The 20,476-nt window shown below is 43.7% G+C and overlaps 1 protein-coding gene across 4 annotated transcripts; it reads left to right on the top strand.

Moving 5' to 3' along the window:
- The first annotated feature begins 3,097 nt into the window (after positions 1 to 3,097).
- CBLIF (cobalamin binding intrinsic factor) lies at positions 3,098 to 15,971 on the top strand. Of its 4 annotated transcripts, none has more exons than XM_081153260.1 (9): positions 3,098 to 3,245; positions 3,922 to 4,098; positions 4,840 to 4,953; positions 5,358 to 5,498; positions 6,995 to 7,176; positions 9,941 to 10,118; positions 11,506 to 11,707; positions 13,345 to 13,463; positions 15,546 to 15,971. In XM_081153260.1, the coding sequence occupies exons 1-9, from the start codon at positions 3,167 to 3,169 to the stop codon at positions 15,605 to 15,607; spliced, it is 1,254 nt and encodes a 417-aa protein (XP_081009386.1). In that variant the 5' UTR covers positions 3,098 to 3,166; the 3' UTR covers positions 15,608 to 15,971. The 4 variants fall into 4 exon arrangements, with proteins under 4 accessions (XP_081009386.1, XP_081009385.1, XP_081009388.1 ...); XM_081153259.1 differs by having other exon boundaries at positions 3,115 to 3,254; positions 15,546 to 15,834; XM_081153262.1 differs by lacking the exon at positions 5,358 to 5,498 and having other exon boundaries at positions 3,115 to 3,245; positions 15,546 to 15,834.
- Positions 15,972 to 20,476: the final 4,505 nt, after the last annotated feature.

The raw sequence follows: 20,476 nt of genomic DNA, 5'->3' as shown, positions 1-20,476 counted from the left end.
AGATTAAGAACTGACACTATCCTGGAAAAACCAGTACATATGGTCTGTTTGGTCATGAAAAATAAAGAGGCTTAAGCCAAAAACATAGACACAAACACGTCCAAATACTGACCCTGTAATTGACCAATGAAATTGGATCTCAGTATAATAAGGTCGGAAGACTGAATGTCCCTCTGAGGGCCCTAACGCTCCCTCTCAGCATTAAGTCTCACTGTATGCCGCTGTGCTTCCTAATGCTATCAGCTTTCATTTTGAACTGAAAGAGCTAAGTTTCTCCCAGCCAGTGGTCTCTACGTGGAAGGTAGTAACACTGTCATCCGGTAGAAATGCCTTCAGTCTCAGACATAGGAAGTGAATGGAATCCCACTGCCTTGCCAGTGCACCAACGTGGACCCGCGCAACCGAGCTCCGGCCACACGGGCATTCTCAAGCACCTCAGGCTTGGGGCTGTCACAAAACCATCACATTGTCTGAGGGGACACACTTCCATCTGCCGCCACAGCAAAAAATAATCAACACAAATAAGCCTTTAAAATGTCCAGAGAGAGAGAGTCTGGGTGCTTTGATACCAGGAAATTAGGCACAGGAAATAAACAAGCAAATAAATTTTAAAAAATCATAAATTAGCCCAGTTGATAGCTAACCAAGGAGTGTCAAATATATCATGTCATGAAGTAATGCATGGCCTGAGTGTTTCCTGTTCTGCAAGTTATTTGCTAACTGAAAAAACTGTGTCATAATCAATCTTGCAGCACCATGGCCATAAGAGATCATTTATAAGGAAGTGTATGTTTAAAGAGTGGGCACACCAGGCTGTGTGCCTCCTCTCGGGATGGTCATGCACAGGCTCTGGAAGCCAAGGTCAATGCCATGCTGGGTTCCTATTCCTGTATTAGATTCTTATTGCTGCTGTAACTGACTGTCACAAATTTGTTGGCTGACAAGACACATTTATTATCAGAAGTCTGAAATTTATCTCGCCGGGCTGAAATCAAGGTTTTGAAAGAGCTGTGTTCTTCTAGAGTTTCTAGGGGAGAATCTATTTCCTTGCCTTTTCCAGCTTTGGGAAGATGCTCACATTCCCTCCACCTTCAAAGTCAGCAACTATATCCTTCCGACCTCTGCTTCCATCATCACATCGCCTTCTCTGACTCGAACTCTCCTGCCTCCCTCTTCCACTTATAAGAACTGCTGTGATTACATTGGGCCCACTCAGATAATTCAAGATAATCTTCCTATCTTAAAGTTAGTTTATTAGCAACCTTAATTCCCTTTACAGGTAACCCAACGCATTCACCAATTCCAGGGATTAGGACATGGACATCTCAGGGGGCTGTTATTCTGCCTACTACTCCTTCACATGGCATGCAAGGCCCTCCACCACAGAGCCAAGTTGCCTTTCTGGTCTCGTCTCCCACCATAGGCCATGTATCAGTTGCATATTGCTGCATAACAAGTTACCCTAAAACTTCATGGCTTAAAACAACAACACTTATTATCTCACAGTTTCTGTGGGTCAGAAATCCAAGGGATGGCTTAACTGAGTCCTCTGGCTCAGGGTCTCTCACATGGCTGCAGTCAAGATGCCGCCTGGCACTGCCCTCATCTCAAAGCTCGACTAGGGAAGGCTCTGCTTTCAAGCTCATTCGCATGGTCATTGGCAGGATTCCTCCCTCCCTGGCTATTGGTTGGAGGCTGCTTTTGAAACACGGCTTCTCAAAAAGGCAGCTCACAATTTGGTAGATAGCTTTAGTAGAGCAGAAGCCGAGAAGAGCCAGAGAGAGACTGCAAGCAAGAGGGAAGCTGGCCTTTCATAACCTCATCCCATCACTTTTGCTGTATTATATCCATTAAAAGGGAGGCCAGCCCACACTCTAGAGGAGTTATGCAAGGGCATGTACCAGCTGGTGGGAACACAGGGCCACGTCAGAGGCATTCCAGCGCACCCCGACATGAACCCTGCACTCTCACCTCACAAGACCACTAACATTCCCTGGGAAAGAAAAATATGGTTTATAACCCATGTCTTATATTTGTTCATTAATCCACTCACTCATTCAAAAGGTATTCAAGTGTACCTCCCTATTGTGAGCTAGGTAGTATCTCAAGTGCTGGGGACAGAACAGGGAACGAAATAGACACTCTAGTGGGGAGGAGAAACAATAAATGACCTGCACACATAGTGTGACAGAGGGTGAGAAGTGCTACAGGTAAGGGGCACAGTGGGGGTCGGTGGGGAGCCTGTCTTATGTACAGTGGTCCGGGAAGACCTCTTTAAAAGCCGACCTTTGAGTAGAGACATGAAAGAAGTGAGGGAGCCACTGTGAGAATATTTGTAGTCTACTTGCTATACTCAAGCACACTTTGGCATGGAGTTCTTTGCCTACTTTTGCCCACACCTGTGTATACTCAACACTTAATACAGTGCATTGATCCCACATTTTCTAATTACTTACTTTAAAAGATAAGGTCTGAAGGCCCTGGGTATTTGAAACTACTTCCATCCCCAGATAAGGTAAGAGAAGTCAAACAGAACAATTCCTGGGAAACTGGTCCATTACCCACCTAAAGTCAACAACTTCGAAGAGCCTAGGCTGGAAACCAGGTCATGTCGACTGCGTTGATTACACAAAGCCAGACTTCGCCTGGTAGATGCTCACCTGACAGCCCCAAAGGGCAGATGGCAAAGCACGTACCTCAAGCCATACAGTGAGGTGATGTCTTAGGAACCATCCAAACCTCTATGAAGCAGTTGCTGATAGACAGAGGCTGCCTGACAGGGTGTAACATGGCCTGGGAGGAAGTTTCATTTATACTCACGCATTAGCCAAACCTCCCAGTGCAAAGACCCGGGATTTTGGTAAAGGGCACTTTGTTATCACTGCCTTCCCTGCACACACAGCCCAAGTTTCTCATATGACTGTGCTACCCAGAAGTCACCTTCAGGCACCCTGGAGGGTCTATGTAGGTAAACTTAGATAAGAAAATGGAAATGAATTCTATCAGGGAAGGAGAGGTCAGCAGAGGTGGTTAGGAGTGGCTGGTATGGGGGTGGAGGGCAGACTTTCCATAAAAAGAAACATATATAAGAGAAAGTAGAGAGATTCTCTTCTTAATAATACCGGGATTTTGAACAGGAGACGTGGGCAGAAAGGGAAAGAGAGGGATGGCCTGGCTTACCCTGTACCTCCTGAACCTTCTCTGGGCTACGGCTGGGACCAGCACCCAGCCCCGAAGCTCGTGCCGTAAGTATGGTGTGTTTCCTGAGGACGTCAGGGAAGCAGCTACACCAGGGGATAGGCAGGGACCTCAGACACTGAGGTCTGCTGATGAGAAGAACGTAGTTAAAAAGCGATCACTATAGGAGCTCCAAAATGGGCCAGCCAGGGTGCGCGTGTGTGCAGTTCATCTTTCCTGACTTAACAGTGCAAGTTCTTTGGGAGGCAGGTCCATGCATTTTATATAAAAAGAGGTTGAAATGGTGTTTCAGGAATGGTGGTGCAAAGACACACTCAGTGACTGTGCTGACCAGGTACCACTCCTAGTGGGAGTTTGGGCTACTCACTGAGTCATATCCCAAATCTTTAACGAATTCCTCATGTAAGAATGAGAGAAAAAAATGGATGAAAGGAAAACAGTCATTTTGACGAAATGTACGAGAAAGAATATGAACTGTCGCTTGAAGTTGTTAAATGAGAAATCACTTTTCTTAAAGATAAAAATTATCTGAGTAGATGGTGGGACTGATGGGCCTCAGAAGGAAATCTCAATGTTTTCTCCATTTCTCTTTAGTAATCACCCCTGAGTAATCATCTCCGAGGACTGCAATGCTAACCGTCTCCCCCTAAAGGACCCAGGGAACATGTTTCTGGGAGGAGGGAATGAGGGTGAGGGGTTTGTAAACGGCTTGTCTCTTCTCAGCTGTTCCGCCAGCACAGCAGCCCTTGGTTAACGGCATACAAGTGCTTATGGAGAACTCAGTGACCAGTTCAGCCTTCCCCAACCCCAGCATCCTGATTGCCATGAACCTGGCTGGACCCCACAACCTGGAGGCCCAGAAGCTCCTGACTGACAAGATCGCAGCCATTGGCACAAACAGTGAGAAGCCAAAGCCTCTCCATCCACATGCTCCCTGAATCTGGCACACCATTCACCGCCCCAGATCCCAACTCCTGCCCCCACCCCGATGCGGCCTCTGATCATACCTAAATCTCCCAAACACCTTTCCCGACATTTCTGTAAAACACCTGGAAGGAAATATGCACGAGGCCAGGGCATTCATAGAGGAGGCAGTCATGCTGAAGGAGCTCTAGATTCGATGCAGACACGGCGGGCTTCCAGCCCCGGCTCTGCCACTTACGAGCCCTGTGACCCTGAACAGGTCTCTTCATCCTGCTCAACCTCGTTTTCCTCGTTTGCAAAATGCAAATGATTCTAATAACAGCAACACTAATGGTAACAACAAGGGTACAGTCGTCAAATCTCTGTTCTGCTCCCTCACAGGAGTTCCTCTGAAGCTCAATTTAGAAAATAAAGTTAAAATTATTTTGCAACTATGAATTTTCACATATGAATTGGTATGGGAGTTCTTGCTGTTTTTCTAAACAAATACCAGAGATTCTTGGTGGAGTTGTCAAGTCACACAGAGCCCACTGGATTAAGTGTTCCTTAAGGATTTTTCCTTACTTCTTTCCCTAGGAGTTAAGACAGATCAAAAAAGTAATCATGCTATTTTTAAAAATCAAAATGATCTGGAAAGAAGCAGAGAGTTCAGCTCTGGCCCCTGATGCTTTCTCTTGCCTGAAATTACCCTGAAATATTTTGTTCTCTGATCTGCAGATCTGACCATTGGTCAGCTGGCACTCAACATCATGGCCCTCACCTCCTCCTGCCGAGACTCTGGGAATAAAGTATCGACTCTGCAGACACAAATGAAGAACTGGGAACCTGCAGGTAAGACCTCGTCAGAAGGGAGGGGAGAGTAAGGCAAATGGTCCTTCCTGAGAATTTTGCACCTAGGAAGAAAAGGGTGGGAGAGTGGAAAGTTAGGAAAGAGACAATGTGTCTCCACTCAGGTTCCCTCTGCTAATTCCACAGATGAGTTACTCGCTTCCTATCCAAAATGAACCAGAAGAGACCACTGGCCCAGGGCCACAGCCTTACCATGCCACCTCCTACCTGAAGATAGCACTATCGTTTTTATTCCATTCTCATGCCAGATGACACTCTTATAGGGTCCTTCTTTTTGGACAGGTTTTCTAGCAATGTCTATTTAAAAGATTTGGCATTTCTTTTCTCACAAATGTCCTCACTGTGGTGAATGCGAGTCTTATGAAGGCCCTCTGTGCCCTCCCAAGGCCCCAATGCCGAGGCATCAAGTTTTTATCAGCCCAGTCTGGCGATCTTGGCTCTGTGCCAGCAGAACCCTGAGAGGACCTTGCCAATAGCAGCCCGTTTTGCCAAGGCCCTGCTGGCCAATGCCTCTCCCTTCAATGTTGGTAAGTTGGGTCACCACTTTCAAATTGCCCTGAGCTGGGAACATTGAGGGCACTGAATGGTGGGACTAGAGGGGAAAGTGGGAGGGGGAGGAGTTGGGGATCATGAAAATGTCTGTAGAGGGGAGTATTTAACAAATATTTGTTGGACATGTGAATTAAGGAATAAATGAAAGGGAGATAGCAGAACATAGAGACCAGGATAATACTTAAAATGTCTGGCAGTTACAGAATCTCCACTGGGGGCAATAAACATGCCACCCAAGCCAGGAGTTGTTACCAAGCCGATTATTAAATCAACGTCTAGACTCAGCTCTACCCTGAACCCTCTCTTTTATCACTACTGATGCTTCCACACTCTCTTCTTCTCAATGCTTCTCCTTAGAACATTCAAATATGCTCTGTCTATGCAACAGCTACTCTCTGAACCCTAAGCCCACTGTGATCCCCTTCAAGGATATAGTAGAACCATCTCGTCTCTTCATTCTGCAAATATATGGCTGCTTGTGGACGGAAGCTTTCCCTTTACAACACCACATCCTTCTTGGGCCCACCCTTCTGCATCTAAGGATCCCTTCTCTGTACGATGCCCTTCATTCACAGTCACATTTTCTCCTCTGTCACTCTAAGCAAAGGGATTATCTCAGGTTTTCACTCCCTTATGCATGCCTCATCAGCAATCTCTCTCGTTTCAGGGCCATTCAGGTCAACAAGCAGGTAGACATTTACTCTAGTCCCCTCACTGTGGGTCAAGAACAGACTGGCCTCCATTCCCCATCGGGAGCACCTGGACATTTTTTACAACACTGATTTCAACAATTCTGTCACCTTTAATGAAGTCATGCAACTTTGTAGAGATTGGGGTATGGAAAGAAGATCAATGAAAGAAAAGGTGCCATCTAGCAAGTCTTTCATTTGTTCTGGCCTTGTCAGGCCAGAGCTTGCTCATCCAGTCCACACATGTTCTTCCATAGAGATAATAGAAAAGACCCTGTCCTGGGTACTATGGGGGGTGTTAAGCTCACACTATGCAGGAGTTCATGGAGCACAGTAACAATGAAACAGTAGAGAGTGCTGAGATTGCAAAAGAGGTACAAACAATGAATGTTACAGAAGTTCAGAAAAGAGATGTTGTGCTGAGATGACCACAGAAGGCTTCAAGGAGAAATGGTGGTTGCTAGGCCTTCAAGAACCAGTGACATTTTTGAAAGACAAACATTGGGATAAGAGAAGTGGGACTGAATAGACTGCCAGTCTACATTAATTAAAAGCATGAGCTGTGAAGTCATACAGATCTAGGTTCAGGTCCCTGCACTACTACTTTCTAGCTGTGTGGTCTTGGGCAATTACTTAACCTCTCTGGGACTATATTTTCTCACCCCTTAAATGGAGATAATTATAGGCCCTATTTGTATACCTGGAACACAGTAAGCAAACAATAATGGTTAGTTGTTCATATTGCTGTGGTGGTGGTTGGTCTTAACCCCCTATCATTTCAGACACCGGAGCAGTGGTGACCTTGGCTCTGACCTGTATGTACAACAAGATCCCTGTAGGATCAGAAGAAGGTTATAGAACCCTGTTTGGTAAGGTACTAAAAGATACTGTGGAGAATATCAGCATGAAGATCAAAGACAACGGCATCATTGGGGACATCTACAGTACTGGCCTTGCCATGCAGGTAAACACATCATTGATGCCCTTCATTGGGTCCATGCCAATAAGACCAGGTTGTAGGATCAAGAGACCAGGCTCCTTCTAATATCTCTGGGAAAGAACAGCTAGTGTGACCCGAGATAGATTCCTTGTGGTGCCTGTGCCTGTTTCTCAACTGATAAAATGCCAGTAAGTGTTAATTCCTCCCTACCTTATAGGTAAAGTGTGAAAACAAATCTACATGAATTCTTTCCTTTCCTTGGGGAAAAAAAAAAAGAAACAAATCCAAGAAATGTATTGGTTTATTATTATGATCAGTTTGTTCATAATAATTATAGACTAATGGAAGTTTGATGTATAAAAAAATAAGGATATTAAAATAGGTCCTCAAAAAAATATTGAATTTTCTAATTCCACCTTGCCAGTGTTCTTTTTTTCAGCCCTTTATCTTGATCCAAAAAAAAAAAAAGGACTGGCTTGTATTCAAAATGGTTAATTAAAATAATCTAAAACTAACTGAAATCTAATCTTTGTCAAGCTCTATTTCAATATTGATCTCATTTTCACCACACGAAGAGCCCTAATAAATGGTGAAGCCAGGTGTGTCTGGTAACCAAATCCATACTATGCTTCCTTAGTATAGATGCCTGGACTTGGATTGTATAACATGCTGCTTGATTAGGGTTGATTAGTGCAGCGGATGCACACTAATGGAAAACACACCTATGATAGCGGGGATAAGCAACTAGAATCAGGAACTAAAGGGTTATGTATGGCCAAATCCTCTATTCCAAACTAAGAAGTTTGTGCTTCAAAGTCTCAAAATGCCCTATTGGGATGAATAGAAAGACTACATCATGACCTTCCCAACTCGGAAAGCCGGGGAAACAGAGTCATGGAGTTGCAACGCCAGCCCTACCCTAACATAGCTCCAGCCTACTGTTAGAAAGAAATCCTTTAGGGAGAGGGGGGGATGGAGGCTGGTGTTGACAGACCACACATTGAAAGTTAGCAAGAAGCATAAACTGGCTAAAAATTAGATCATGTTAAACATGACTCACTTAAAATCAACTTGCTTCACTTTACACAAGGCAAGAGAAGTGTTTGCTTTGGCTAATTTGGTTCGTGAATTCCGTGTGAGATTTTATTACCTACAGGGTACACGCTAATAAGCTATTCCTAGAATCAAAGCTTTTCCTATTAAAAGGCAGGACCATATCCGTATGCAGATAACAGGCCGGTGAATTTCTTATCAGTTTATGACGAAAAGCCTTCTCCTGCCTCACTTATGGCCCATTTTTGGAGTCTACCCAGGCAGCCTGAAGTCTAAAACCACCAAAAGTCTAATATATAACCGTTTTCTAATCTAAAATGCTCCAGTGTAGAAAACTGAAGGGCACAGGAGCTGTAACAACTTGGGTTTGAATCCCATCTGCCACCATCTTGGGCAAATATTGAATTTATCTGAATTTCACCTTTCCTCATAATAACAAGGTTGCAAATGCATAAAACGATCACAGGCACAATGTGGTGTTCAATAATGGTTGGTGGCCTCTCCCAGCAGAAAAATGGTGACACTGAGCTTCCTTTTCAGCCTCCACTCACCCTCTTCCAGGATGTCAGGGCCCTTCGGTGACCTGAGCCACCCGCATTGCTTCCCAAGGGCACTCATGAGGCATCTCCTCAGTTCTTGAATTTCTCCTCTTTGTTCCATCAATAATCTAATGCTTTCAGGGCTCCTCTAATTGAAAGTTAACTTGAAAAGGGATCTGATAAACTTCCTCGTGGGAAGTTACTAATGACTTCTCACAGCTGACTGTGTTACTCCTCTCCCGAGTGTTGGTGTTGGTAGTGTGTTGTCTCAAGGGGCTACAGCTCACGTAGGGGATCTGGGAGTTTACTATGGCAAGGAGACGATAAGGTTGCTGACAAGTACCTACCAGATGTCCCTAATCCAAAGTGCCCTAGAAAGTGGCCTCTGGCAAGAGCCATGGTTCATGGCTGCTGAGGTTAACAGTGATGATTTTACTTTCCAAACTGTCCGGTTGCTCATACTAATGCTTCTGGCTCACAAAGCCTTTTCTGACTCTCCTCTCCCTTCTCTCATTTCCCATCTCCAGCTTCAGGTAAATCGATCATCAGCTATCTCAGGGCATTGCCAGGCTCTGGTGGCTGTGGTCAGCACAATCCTAAAGGGAGGGAGGTGGTAATGGTAATAATAGCTCACGTGTCACACTTTACAGAAAGATTGTGCATAACATCCCATATGACCCCCCCCACAAAGCTAAACAGGAGTTACAATTTCTATTTACCCGTGAGATGTAGAAGTCAGCCAAGTAGAGCGAATTGCTTGGTGTGTTAATCAAGACTCATTTTGCAAATAACCAAAATCCAAATAATTTTGGTTTAAGAAAAATGTAGACTTACTATTTCACACAAACTGTGGTGTCCAGGGCTGGATTAGGTGATTTCAGGTCTACTATGTTTAGAGGGCCATGTTGTCCTAGACTGAAGCCCTTTCCCATCCCACCCCGGAGCTGCTTTACCCAGCTCTCACCCTCATCCTCTGTCCCAAGAACTGTTAGTAAATATAGCAGCCTTAATAGTGTTCCCTGAACTAAATGTGTAACTAGCATGTGACAGACACTGAGCTAAGTGGGGATGCAGCAGTGAACAAGACAGCTTCATTTGGACTCCGGGTGATCAGAGAGATTAATGACCAAGTGTATGCCTTGTAAGGAATATAAAGACCAACTTCAGCTATGCCTCTCTCCCTCCCTCTCTCCCAGGCTCTCTCCGTGTCACCTAAGCAACCTACCAAGGAGTGGAACTGCAAGAAGACTATGGATGAAGTGCTTAATGAGATTAAGCAGGGGAAATTACACAACCCCATGTCCATTGCCCAAATCCTCCCATCCCTGAAAGGCAAGACCTACCTAGATGTGCCCCACGTGTCTTGCAGCTCTGGTAAGAACACTTAACATCTGTCTCTCCTCATGTCGTAAACTGGCAACTGATGTCAAGAATGCTAAGTGGATCCATTTTAAGTGGCATACCGGTTTTTTTATGTTCCATTGCTTCCATGCGGGCAGAACCACATCTGACTTCTAGTCCTCAAGAGTTGTGTGATAATACACAGCCATATACCATCCTGCACTCAGAATCCAGCCCTCATGTCCACTCCATTCAACACACACTCAGTGAGTGCCTACTATGAGTAAAGCATTTTGTGAGATGCTGATAGAGAGGCAAGATCCATGGTCCTAACCATCAAATAACGTATCACTTCATTAGATAAATGTACCTAATATGCAGTATCTTATCACATCTTCTCTTTACAAAGCCAAATAGGTAGACAAATAGGTAGGCAAAAATGACAATATCTGGAGAAATGAAGTAACTATTAAATAGAAATAGAAGGCATATACAAAAGCAAAGAAAGTGTAACCAACCATCAACTTTGTCTGAGAGGCTTAGTAAAAGAACAGAGTCAACATTTCAGCCAAGTCTTGGAAATCTAAATATGAATCCTTGGTGCTCACAGCACACCAAACGGATGGGGTAGAACCCTGGCACACAGCCTTTTTATTTGAAATATCTTTATTTTGCCCAATTACAAATATAATACAGAGACACAATGCAGAAATGTGCATTTAGAAAGTGGGAGTCCTGCATAAAAATTCTACCACTCCAGACACAACCAGTCTTTGGTATAGATTCCTCCAACTCTTCTTTCCACTCAAATACGAATATAAAGTACTATTCATCTTATGTTGCATGGACTTCCTAAGATAAGCAGAGATTAATAAGCTCCTTGTCTATCTCAGAGCAGAATCCACAGGGACCCCAATCAAGTAACCTAATCCCAGTCATACCAGACACAGTCACATTCCCCTAACCTTAGGCTGCTTCCCAGTGATTTGCCAGCTTTAGCCAGGTGACCATGGAGTCCCACCCAGGATTCCACAGTAATTGCCCAGGTACTCTGTTCAATAGTCTGAAGTGTACAACCTTTGCTTCTGCATCCTTAGGGTTAACAAAAAAAATCCACAACAACTGAACAGTGACTACCATGTAAAATATATAACTTAGGGCTCTCAATCTTCCCTTTAGGTTACAAATTATTTTAACAAAATAATTGTTCATTGTAAAACTAGCTGTCATTTCTTCAGCTACGATCAGTTCCCTAGAATGGAAATGGGAACTTCACAGATCACACCAGTTTCTCAGAACAACCCACAAGGCAATGCCATTTGTTGAAATATTTTCTGGGTTGGGTTGCTGACAACAGATTTTGCACCTTTGATACAAACCCCATAATCTTTAACAAATGTGGCCTCTTCGCCCTTCACAGATCCTGAGGTGCAAGCCACTCTACCCAGCTATCCTAGTCCTGTCCCCACCGCAGCATCCAACATCACGGTCATATACACCATCAATAACCAGCTGAGGGGGGTGGAGCTGCTCTTCAATTTCACCATTGACGTTAGTGTGAAAAGTGGATCCGTGCTTCTTGTGGTCCTAGAAGAAGCACAACGCAAAAATTCCACGTTCAAGTGAGCACTACAAGTGGCATTCACCATTCTTCCCGAGTCTAACCTGAATTCCCAGTTTTGCTCTCTCTTTCCTTCATTTACTTACTTTTTTCCCTTCTTATAATGTTACAGATTTTTATTGAATAGCCCCTTGAGAGCCTGCAATCTCTGGTGAAAAGTTAAATCCTACAAGTCCATATGTATAGCAAGGAAGAGTCACAGGGTTCTGTCAGTACTGGATGTGAAGGTCAAGAGAGAGGAGCTTCAACACTGTTGACAAGAGTGTCAGGAAAAGAGAAATACTTTTAGAGAAAAAGACATAATCCCTCTAGACATTTTTAATTGTGGGTGTTTGAGAGAAAAACATTAGGACACTTTTGGAGGTACAGAGGAAGTTCTAGGAAGAGAGGTCAGGACAGGCAAAAGAGATTGGATAGTCATCTAATAGAGGTGATGACCGAAGTTAAAGAACTGCAGATACAATGCTCTCAACAAAACTGGAGACAGATCTAATTATTCCCATTTTATAGGCTGAACCACTTAGGCCCAAAGATGTTAAGTAATATTCCTAAGGTCACATAACGTGTAACTAATAGAGTTGAGATCTGAACCCAGAGTTGAGTGACTCTGAAGCTCATGTTCTTTCTACTGCTCTGCCGGGAAAGAGCAGAATACAGAAATAAATCACAGAGGAGAAAATTAAACTTTGGGGGATGTTTATAGTTTGCAAAATGAGGAAGCGGTAGAGAAATTGGAGAAAACGAAGCTATAGGAGGAGTAGAGGGGAAATGTCAGGTCATGGAAAGGAAAAGAGGAGATAGTTTCAAAGGATAGATGACATGGCCCAAATTCTGCAGAGATATGTCAAGGAGAAAAAATTGACAAAGGCCAAAAACCTGACAACTGAATGATATGTGGGATCTGTCCCACAGGGTTAGGTTAAGTCATGTGTCTGCTACCCACAGCCCAGCTCCAAAACTTCCAGGATAAAAATCCCATTTCGAGAATACTTAATTTTCAAACAACTCTCTGAATATACTTTACTTATCTGAGCTTAGCTTTAATTTTGCCTGATTTTTCTCTTTCTGACAGTGAATATAATAAAAAATACACATAGTAGAAAATTTTGAGGAAGAAAAAGCATAAAGGAAACAAAGCTTTTATAGTCCGTCCACAATATAATCACTGTTGCTGCTTGTTACGTAATTTTGTAGGTGTTTTTTCTATGCATATTACAAAAAGTTGTGATCCACTATCTAGATGGAATAGATATTTCATATAAAAATTGTATCCCACATTTTACTTAACATTATTGCACAAGCCTTTCCCCATGCCACTGAAAATTGTTGAAAAATATAGTTTTCATAACTGTGAAATATCCAGTGTTGGATATTAATTCCATCACTCACCTAATTATCTGCCTACTGTTGGACATTTACATTTTTAAATTTGCTTATTGATGGTTTTCTTTTAAATCTATTCATTTTAATTTCATTTAATTCCAAGTGATTTCATATTTATGTCATTTACATTTTCTCTCTTAAACATGATTTTATCTCATCTTTAAAGCATTTAAATGTCTCTGTCCCTACATCTTAACCTCTTATTTCCTGACCTAAAGTGAGGTGTTAATCATATATATGATTTTGTTCTTACAGATTTGAAACCACAATGACATCTTGGGGCCCTATTGTCTCTTCTATCAACGGTATCACAGAAAATGTGAATCACAAGACGTACTGGCAGCTCCTTAGTGGCACGACGCCTTTGATTGAAGGTCGGAGAATAAAAGGAATGCAGGCATTTCCTCCAAAGTTTGATGGCTACATTCTTTAACTTCCTCATTTAATTAGTTCATTCATTTAATCAGTAAATACTTGTAAGATCACATGTGCATAAATAATAATTGTACATACAGTGGTTACATATATGAACATACATAAATATATTATGAATATATATAGTGATTAGATAGCTTGATAAATAGATATATATGATAGAGTGATAGTTGATAGATGACTGATAAGTGATAGATGATAGATAGATAGATGATAGATAGATAGATAGATAGATAGATAGATAGATAGATAGATAGATGATAGATAGAATTGGTGGCTATTTAAAACAGCTTTTTTTAAAAATCAAGAATCCTAACTCTACTCTGGGAAAATCCAGAGTACAAGAAAAGTAGATTAATCTACTTAAAACACTAAGGGCTGAAGAAGGGAAGAGCAAATAATGTGAGAGAGACCCAAAAAAAATGGAAAACGTAGCATGTGATCTAAGAGGATGGCCACCTTGGGGCTAAAAAATTAAACATGTATGTATAAAACAAAAGCACAGTGAATCCATAGCCAGTGGTAAACAAATATGAGGGACAGAATAACAGCCACTTGTGCAGAGACGCTGTGTTTTCTCGTTTCATACATCCGCTCTGCAGGTATTAGTGACTCTTTACAGAGAGAGGAACTAAGTCTTAGAGACATGAAAGGGACTTGTACAAGGCCCATCTAGCGTGCCCCAGGGCAGACAGGCGAGCGCGGAACCAGTATGCTTTATGCCACAGCTTCACTCAAAAGTCATTCTTTGCTTTCTTTTGCTGTACTGTTTTGTTATTAAATCTCCAAAGAGAGGAATGTGAATTCACACATTTTGTGTGAGGAAAGAGGGATGAATAAGCCCCAGAGTTCAGCAAAACTTTAACATTCTTTAAATTTTTTGCACAAAAACTAAAATATCCTCCAACTTAAAGGGCAATGGTGTATGGTTTTGTCTAAAGATAATGTTACCTGGTTAATCTGATATTGTCACCTTGCAGAGAGATGTGAAGCCAAATAAAGTCACAGCAGAGCCGGGACTGGGCTCTGTTAAGGTGCTTCAATATCCAAGATGACAATGGGAGAGATGTTTTTCTGAGAGTCTATCATGTAGTTAATAAAGTCTGGCCAATCAGAATCTGTGGAATTGCAACAAAGCATATAACAAGGGTCTTAGAGTCACATGAGCTGTGATTAGAAGCTCTTTCTCTTGTTTACCGGCTGCCTTACGCAAGTGATGAATCTTCTCTGAGCCAGTTTCCACAGCCACAAAAAGGAAATAGTAACCACCATTGCTTGGGTTATTGTGACAATTAGCAATAATGGGTTTAAAATGAGTAAGTGCAATGTCTTTTGCGTAACATGCGTTCAAAAATGCTAATCATTATTATTATTAGTTCCCCTGCCACCTTCATCTCAAGAATTGCCTCTGGAACTTAAAGTAGGTTAATTCTCACGTGTGCCGATTATGACTCTTCTCTGAAGGAAAGAATGGTAAACAGAAAGGCCTCAGAGATCCAAAAAGACTTGGGCCTGGGGTTGTTATTCTCTCTGATGCCAGGCTACTTGAAAGCCAATCATCAATATTGTCACCATCTAGCTTTCTTGCCTTGAAAGACAAGAATTCTCAAAAAAAATCAAAAGTGATCTTAAGTTCCTGCCCTGAATGCTCTAAATCTGGCTTAAATAAGTCATTTTAATAATAACCACCATTTATTGAACACCTATTAAGTTCACATCAGGTACTGTATTAGGCATCTAGTAGTCATTATTTCTAATCCAGGGTAAATATTCTTTGTGCAATTTTATATACGAGGCTCTTACAATTTAAAGGGCTTGCCCAAAGACATGCTCCTTATGGCCACCTAGAGCCTGGAAACAAGGACTTCCTAAATTTCAATTCAGTGCTCCTTCCATACTCACCAAGCTGCCCATTTCGCTCTACAGTGACTTTACTTCTCTAACGATGGGCTGATCCTTTGGGAGGTGGGGGTGGTTATATGCACCATGGTCACCTCCTGTTACTCTCTGCTTGTTTCCAGGTGTTGCTGACTACATACCTTTCAACCATGAGCATATCACAGCCAATTTCACCCAGTACTAAGGAAGAAGTGGGTTGAGATTCTATTGAACATCTCCAAAGGATGGCTGGAATTTTTTCACGTCATTTCAAATCTATGCAAAACAGTGGATATCTATGGTGGTACCATATTCCTGGCTTTTAAAAAACACACAAAAAACATGGAAACCCTATGTAGAATAAATGATGCAAACCTCTCTAGAGTCGAAATATCTATGACCCATGAAAACAAAGTCTGGCTTCTCAAGGCAATGACCACCAGTCATCATTTAAACCTAGGGTGACAGGAGATGGGAGAGCCCAGTTGGTATTTTTTCAGATCATTCTGAGCTTCTTGATTAATTAACCAACACACTCCTTTATTTCTATAAATGAAGTGATATATTTTTAAAACTCCTATTTTTGTTTTGTATACCAAGTACTCCTTTTCTAATCACTATTGTAAACATATATACTTTTATACATACATGAAATGGTCAAAATTATTTCATATGAGAAGCCCCCAGATGGTTCAGAATGAGGAAGACAACATTAATGTCATAACTCTCCCCTTCCAATTCCAATATTTGTTCTGGGTAAAATCAAGGTTTAAATGTATATTTTTAGACAACTTATATATAAATATACATTTACTATAAATATAATTTGTATTTAATATTTAATATAAAATTTAATATATTTTATATATTAAATGTAGATATGCATCTGTAATCCCACCTCATATATAACATATAATTTTTATATATTAAATATATATATATCTATAAACCCATGATATATCTCAATATATGTATATATGAAAGCTTTCATAGACAGTCATAACCCTAATCTCTGCTGGTGGCACAAACTTTTTAGAGAAGGATATGAAATTTGTATTAAAACACCTAAAATATACTTGACCCAAAAAAAAATCCCAGTTCTGGAAGTTCTATGAAGGGGAGAATCATTAAGTGGGCACAGATATACAAGAGTCATTTTGACCAAACCTTAGATATGCAGCCTCAATACACCTCCTAATGCTGAACCCCAGAGCAGGCAGACTTAACGGACCTATCACAGGTTTCTCCCCGCCCCCCACCCCCTACTGTATCTCAGCAAGAATCTGCTCTCTGGTAGCAGTTTGGCTCCCCCGAGAAAGAGGTGTGAACTCCACAGGCCCAGGTCCCCATCCCAAACATGCCTACCTATTAGGTAAGTCACTATACCCCAGAAAAAGGCCAGAACTGTTACTGTAATGAAGGACCCCTTGGGGAGTGGTGAATGGTGCTCTCTGATAACATACCATAATGTTTGTAACATGGAAAAATGGAAACAATCTGTATGTCCAACAGGAGAGCAATGGATAGGTAAACCCTAGTGGAGTCACGTGACAAGGTACTTAAAAGTCACTAAAATTCACGTTGAAGATAAACACTTGCTGACACGAAAAGATGAGACAGTATTATATAACATCACGCATGCCAGAGAAGTATAGTGGTTATCTCTGTGTGATAGAATTATCGGTGACTGATCTAAGTTTTCTCCATTCAATATGTAATCGTTGAGCAAGTGGAAAATGGAGGGAAAAAATATTTTAAACAAAGAGATTTTTCTCATTTAACCATAAATTAGGCAACGACAGGAAGATGTTTGTTTGTATGTGCATGGGCAAGAGCCCTGCCCCCAACTTTTGCTCTAATGATAGAAATTCAAGGAACAAGAGTGGCCTGGGAGACAGTGAAGGGGGGAATCACAGGTCGGCTTCATACATGAAAACCTCATTCTAGCCACGCGCCTAGTGATTCACTGTGTGTGCTCATCTGTATCTGCAAGGATGGGGGACGGGAGTGTACTGACCTGGGCTCTGCTGTGACAAGTTGTAATTCCGCTTTGAGAAGTGCCTTCATAAAACGTAGTCTGCGGTCATTACTGCATAAGGCATAACAATGTCCAAGGACAGCATTCAGGTGTTTCGGTGACTGTAACAGGCGCTTTTGTGACCTCTACTGGTCATGGCTGGTAGAGCCTAAACTTTCTTTTCTTTTTTTTCTTTTTTTTTTTGACAGTTGTTCTTATCTTTGTTTGGTTTGTTTTTACATTTTCGTCAGGACTGAGGGTGCCATAGCAAAACAGAAAATGAGGCCGATTAGGAGGTTTGGGCAGAAACCCAGGCAAGAAGCAAGGAGCCTCCGCCAGTCGGTGTTGGTGGGGACCGGGCCGGGGTCGGGGAGCTGATTAGCTGTCCGGCTGAAAGATGCTGGAGCAGTAGGATGGAAGGTCACAGGAGAGGTCACCAAGGTCACCCTTTCACAGGCTGTCTAGAGCACAGGGCTGTCCTTAGGGCCACTCCACCGCGTCCCTCGTGCTGACCAGGACACATGGCGCCCTTAACCTCCTCAGGGAATGGAGACTCTGAGGCATTATGACAGCCAGTATTTTAGGGTCCATTGCTGCCCACAGGAAACCTCGGTATTAAGCTCTGACTGGTTCCTGCTCTCGGGGGTCAGAAGTGGCCATGGGTACTCCGTGAGTTTCAGGCGTGCTCACCTCCCGCTGGGCCCAGGCCTGCAAGTCCCAGCCCGAGCTCGGCACCCCCGCTGAGCGACTCCCTAAACTTCCTTTCCTGGAATGGTCAGTGATGCAGATTTATGAGGATGCAGGAGAGAGAGGAGGGGAGATTGCTACCAAATACTTTTACTCATTCAAAAACTGTATGCAGGGCCCCAGCCAGGTAGCTCAGTTGGTTAGAGTGTCTCTGTCCAGGCCCAGGTTGCGGGCTCAATCCCTGGTCAAGGCCCATAAAAGCAGCAATCGATGAACACAAGAATAAGTGGAGCAACAAATCAGTGTTTTTCTCTCTCCCTTTCTCCCTCTCTCTCTCCCTTCTTCTCTCTAAAATCAATAAATAAAACTTTATTTTGTTCATTAATCCTCACCTAAGGATATTTTTTCCATTGATTTTTTTTTAGAGAGAGTGGAAGGGAGGGGGAGAGACAAAGAGAAACATTGATGTGTCTTTGTTGCCTCCCACATGCTTCTGGACCAGGGCAGGGGATCGAGCCTTCAAACTGCAGCCCTTGACCAGGAATCAAACCCAAGACCCTTCAGTCCTCGGGCTGATGCTCTAACCACTGAGCAAACAGTCTAGAAAAGTAAATAAAACTTTTTTAAAAAATTGTATGCAACTGTACTTGCCTTTAACTACATAGATGAGTGACCTATAGCAGGTACGTGACTGAAGACAACACTGATAAGAAAGTGGAACTAAATCCATGATGCCTCTAGGCCCGTCCAACTGAGACCTTATAATTCCTTGAAATAGCAAAGAAGAATTTTGCTCTGAATTGCAAATGGCTTTGTGAGGAAGGAGAGTAATTCTGGCCAAGAAAATAAAAATTAACAAAATAAAAATAAATTTTAACTTGAAAACCAAACATGCAAAACACAGCTGCAGTGATTTTTGTAAAGTGAACGTGACCACATATATATGAAAATATATAATATATACAGAGACAGAAATTAAAACACTGTAGCAGGGAGAAGAAACAAGATGGCAGCGGAGGGAGCAGCTGCACCCGCCGCCTCCCGCAGCCACATCAAAATCACAACTAAAACCCAGAACCACCGTCACTCAGAGCCTCCTGGGATCCGGCTGCACAGAAGCCTCACAACCAGGGACCTTAAGAAGCACCAAGACCCGGAGGAGGGGCGGAGACGCGGGCGGATGGGGCTGAATCAGAGACCCGGCCGCGGGCCCACACCCGGTGGCGCGGGGTAAACCCGGGAGGGAATCTTGGCGGCAGAGGTTTCCCGGAGGACAGAGGGGTCCCAGCCCCACAGCAGGCCCCCAGCCCAGGGCTCCAGGGCCTGGAAGAGACGTCCCCACAACTCCGGGCTATGAACCCAGCGGGGACTGTCCCTGAGGGTCGCGGAGGCTGCGGGAGCCCCAGCAGCTCCTCTAAAGGGCCCGGCGCAGACTCACTCGGACGCTCCCTCTGAGCCCAGCGCCGGGAGCAGCCGGAAAGGACCCGGGACCCTCGGGAGGAACTGACCTGCCTGAGATCCGGGCGAGAGGCGGAGGGCGGCTTCCTCCCGGGCAGAGGGGCTGGCGGAGGCCAAGGCTCCTGTGGCGAGTCCTCCCCACACAGCCGGCAGGCAGGCGCCATGTTTGAGTCGCCAGCACCTGACTCACCTTTGGCCCCGCCCCGTGACTCCCGGAGGCCCCGCCCCTCCCCACCTGCAGCTCATCCGGGCCATTTCCAGGGGCTTTTCTCTGCAAGTGGCCTCTAGAGCCTCATGCTTAGGACTCTCCTAAAATCTCTCAAACAAGCAGCAGCTGCCCCATATGGCTTGATAAGTGGCCCCAGGCCTGGCACTAGCGGCAGCTGCATTGGCTCATAGCTTGGCCTCTCCTGGGCACCTCCAAGCCCAGCACAAGTAGCAGCCAACCACAGGCTGACTTTGCACCTCCCGGGAGGCCCCAGAGACAGTGCACCTGGTGGTCAGACTCGACCACAGTGGATTACAACCCTACCACATCCACAAGTGGCACACTCAAGGGGCGCACTTGGTGAACACCAAAGCTCCACTGAAGCAAATCCTGCTCCATAGGGGTGTCTCCAGCACAGCAGCTCTTTGGCTGTAGTTGAAGCTGGTCCTCACAGCTGATTGACCTGGGGGTCGGTTCCTCCCAGGGATGCAAACAGCAACCAAGGCTCAGCTACAACAGGACAGTGCACACAGCCCACACAGGGGAGCACCTAGAAGGCCGAGCTCAGGTGACTGGGGAGGCAGAGCCACTGGACCCTACAGGACACCTACTACACAAAGTCACTCTACAAATTCCAGGAGACATAGCAGCTCTACCTAATACATAGAAATAAACACCTGGAAGCAGCCAAAATGCGGAGGCAA

This window comes from Miniopterus schreibersii, assembly GCF_964146895.1.
Source record: "Miniopterus schreibersii genome assembly, chromosome: 12".
Lineage (NCBI taxonomy): Eukaryota > Metazoa > Chordata > Mammalia > Chiroptera > Miniopteridae > Miniopterus > Miniopterus schreibersii.
Note: the sequence above shows the minus strand (reverse complement) of the source record. Positions and strands in the feature narration are given on the sequence as shown.

Coding starts and splice junctions, on each gene's coding strand:
- CBLIF (XM_081153259.1), top strand. CDS start 3,167: ATGGCCTGGCTTACCCTGTACCTCCTGAACCTTCTCTGGGCTACGGCT. Junction 4,099..4,839: donor CGCAGCCATTGGCACAAACA/GTGAGAAGCCAA, acceptor TCTGATCTGCAG/ATCTGACCATTGGTCAGCTG. Junction 7,177..9,940: donor GTACTGGCCTTGCCATGCAG/GTAAACACATCA, acceptor CCTCTCTCCCAG/GCTCTCTCCGTGTCACCTAA.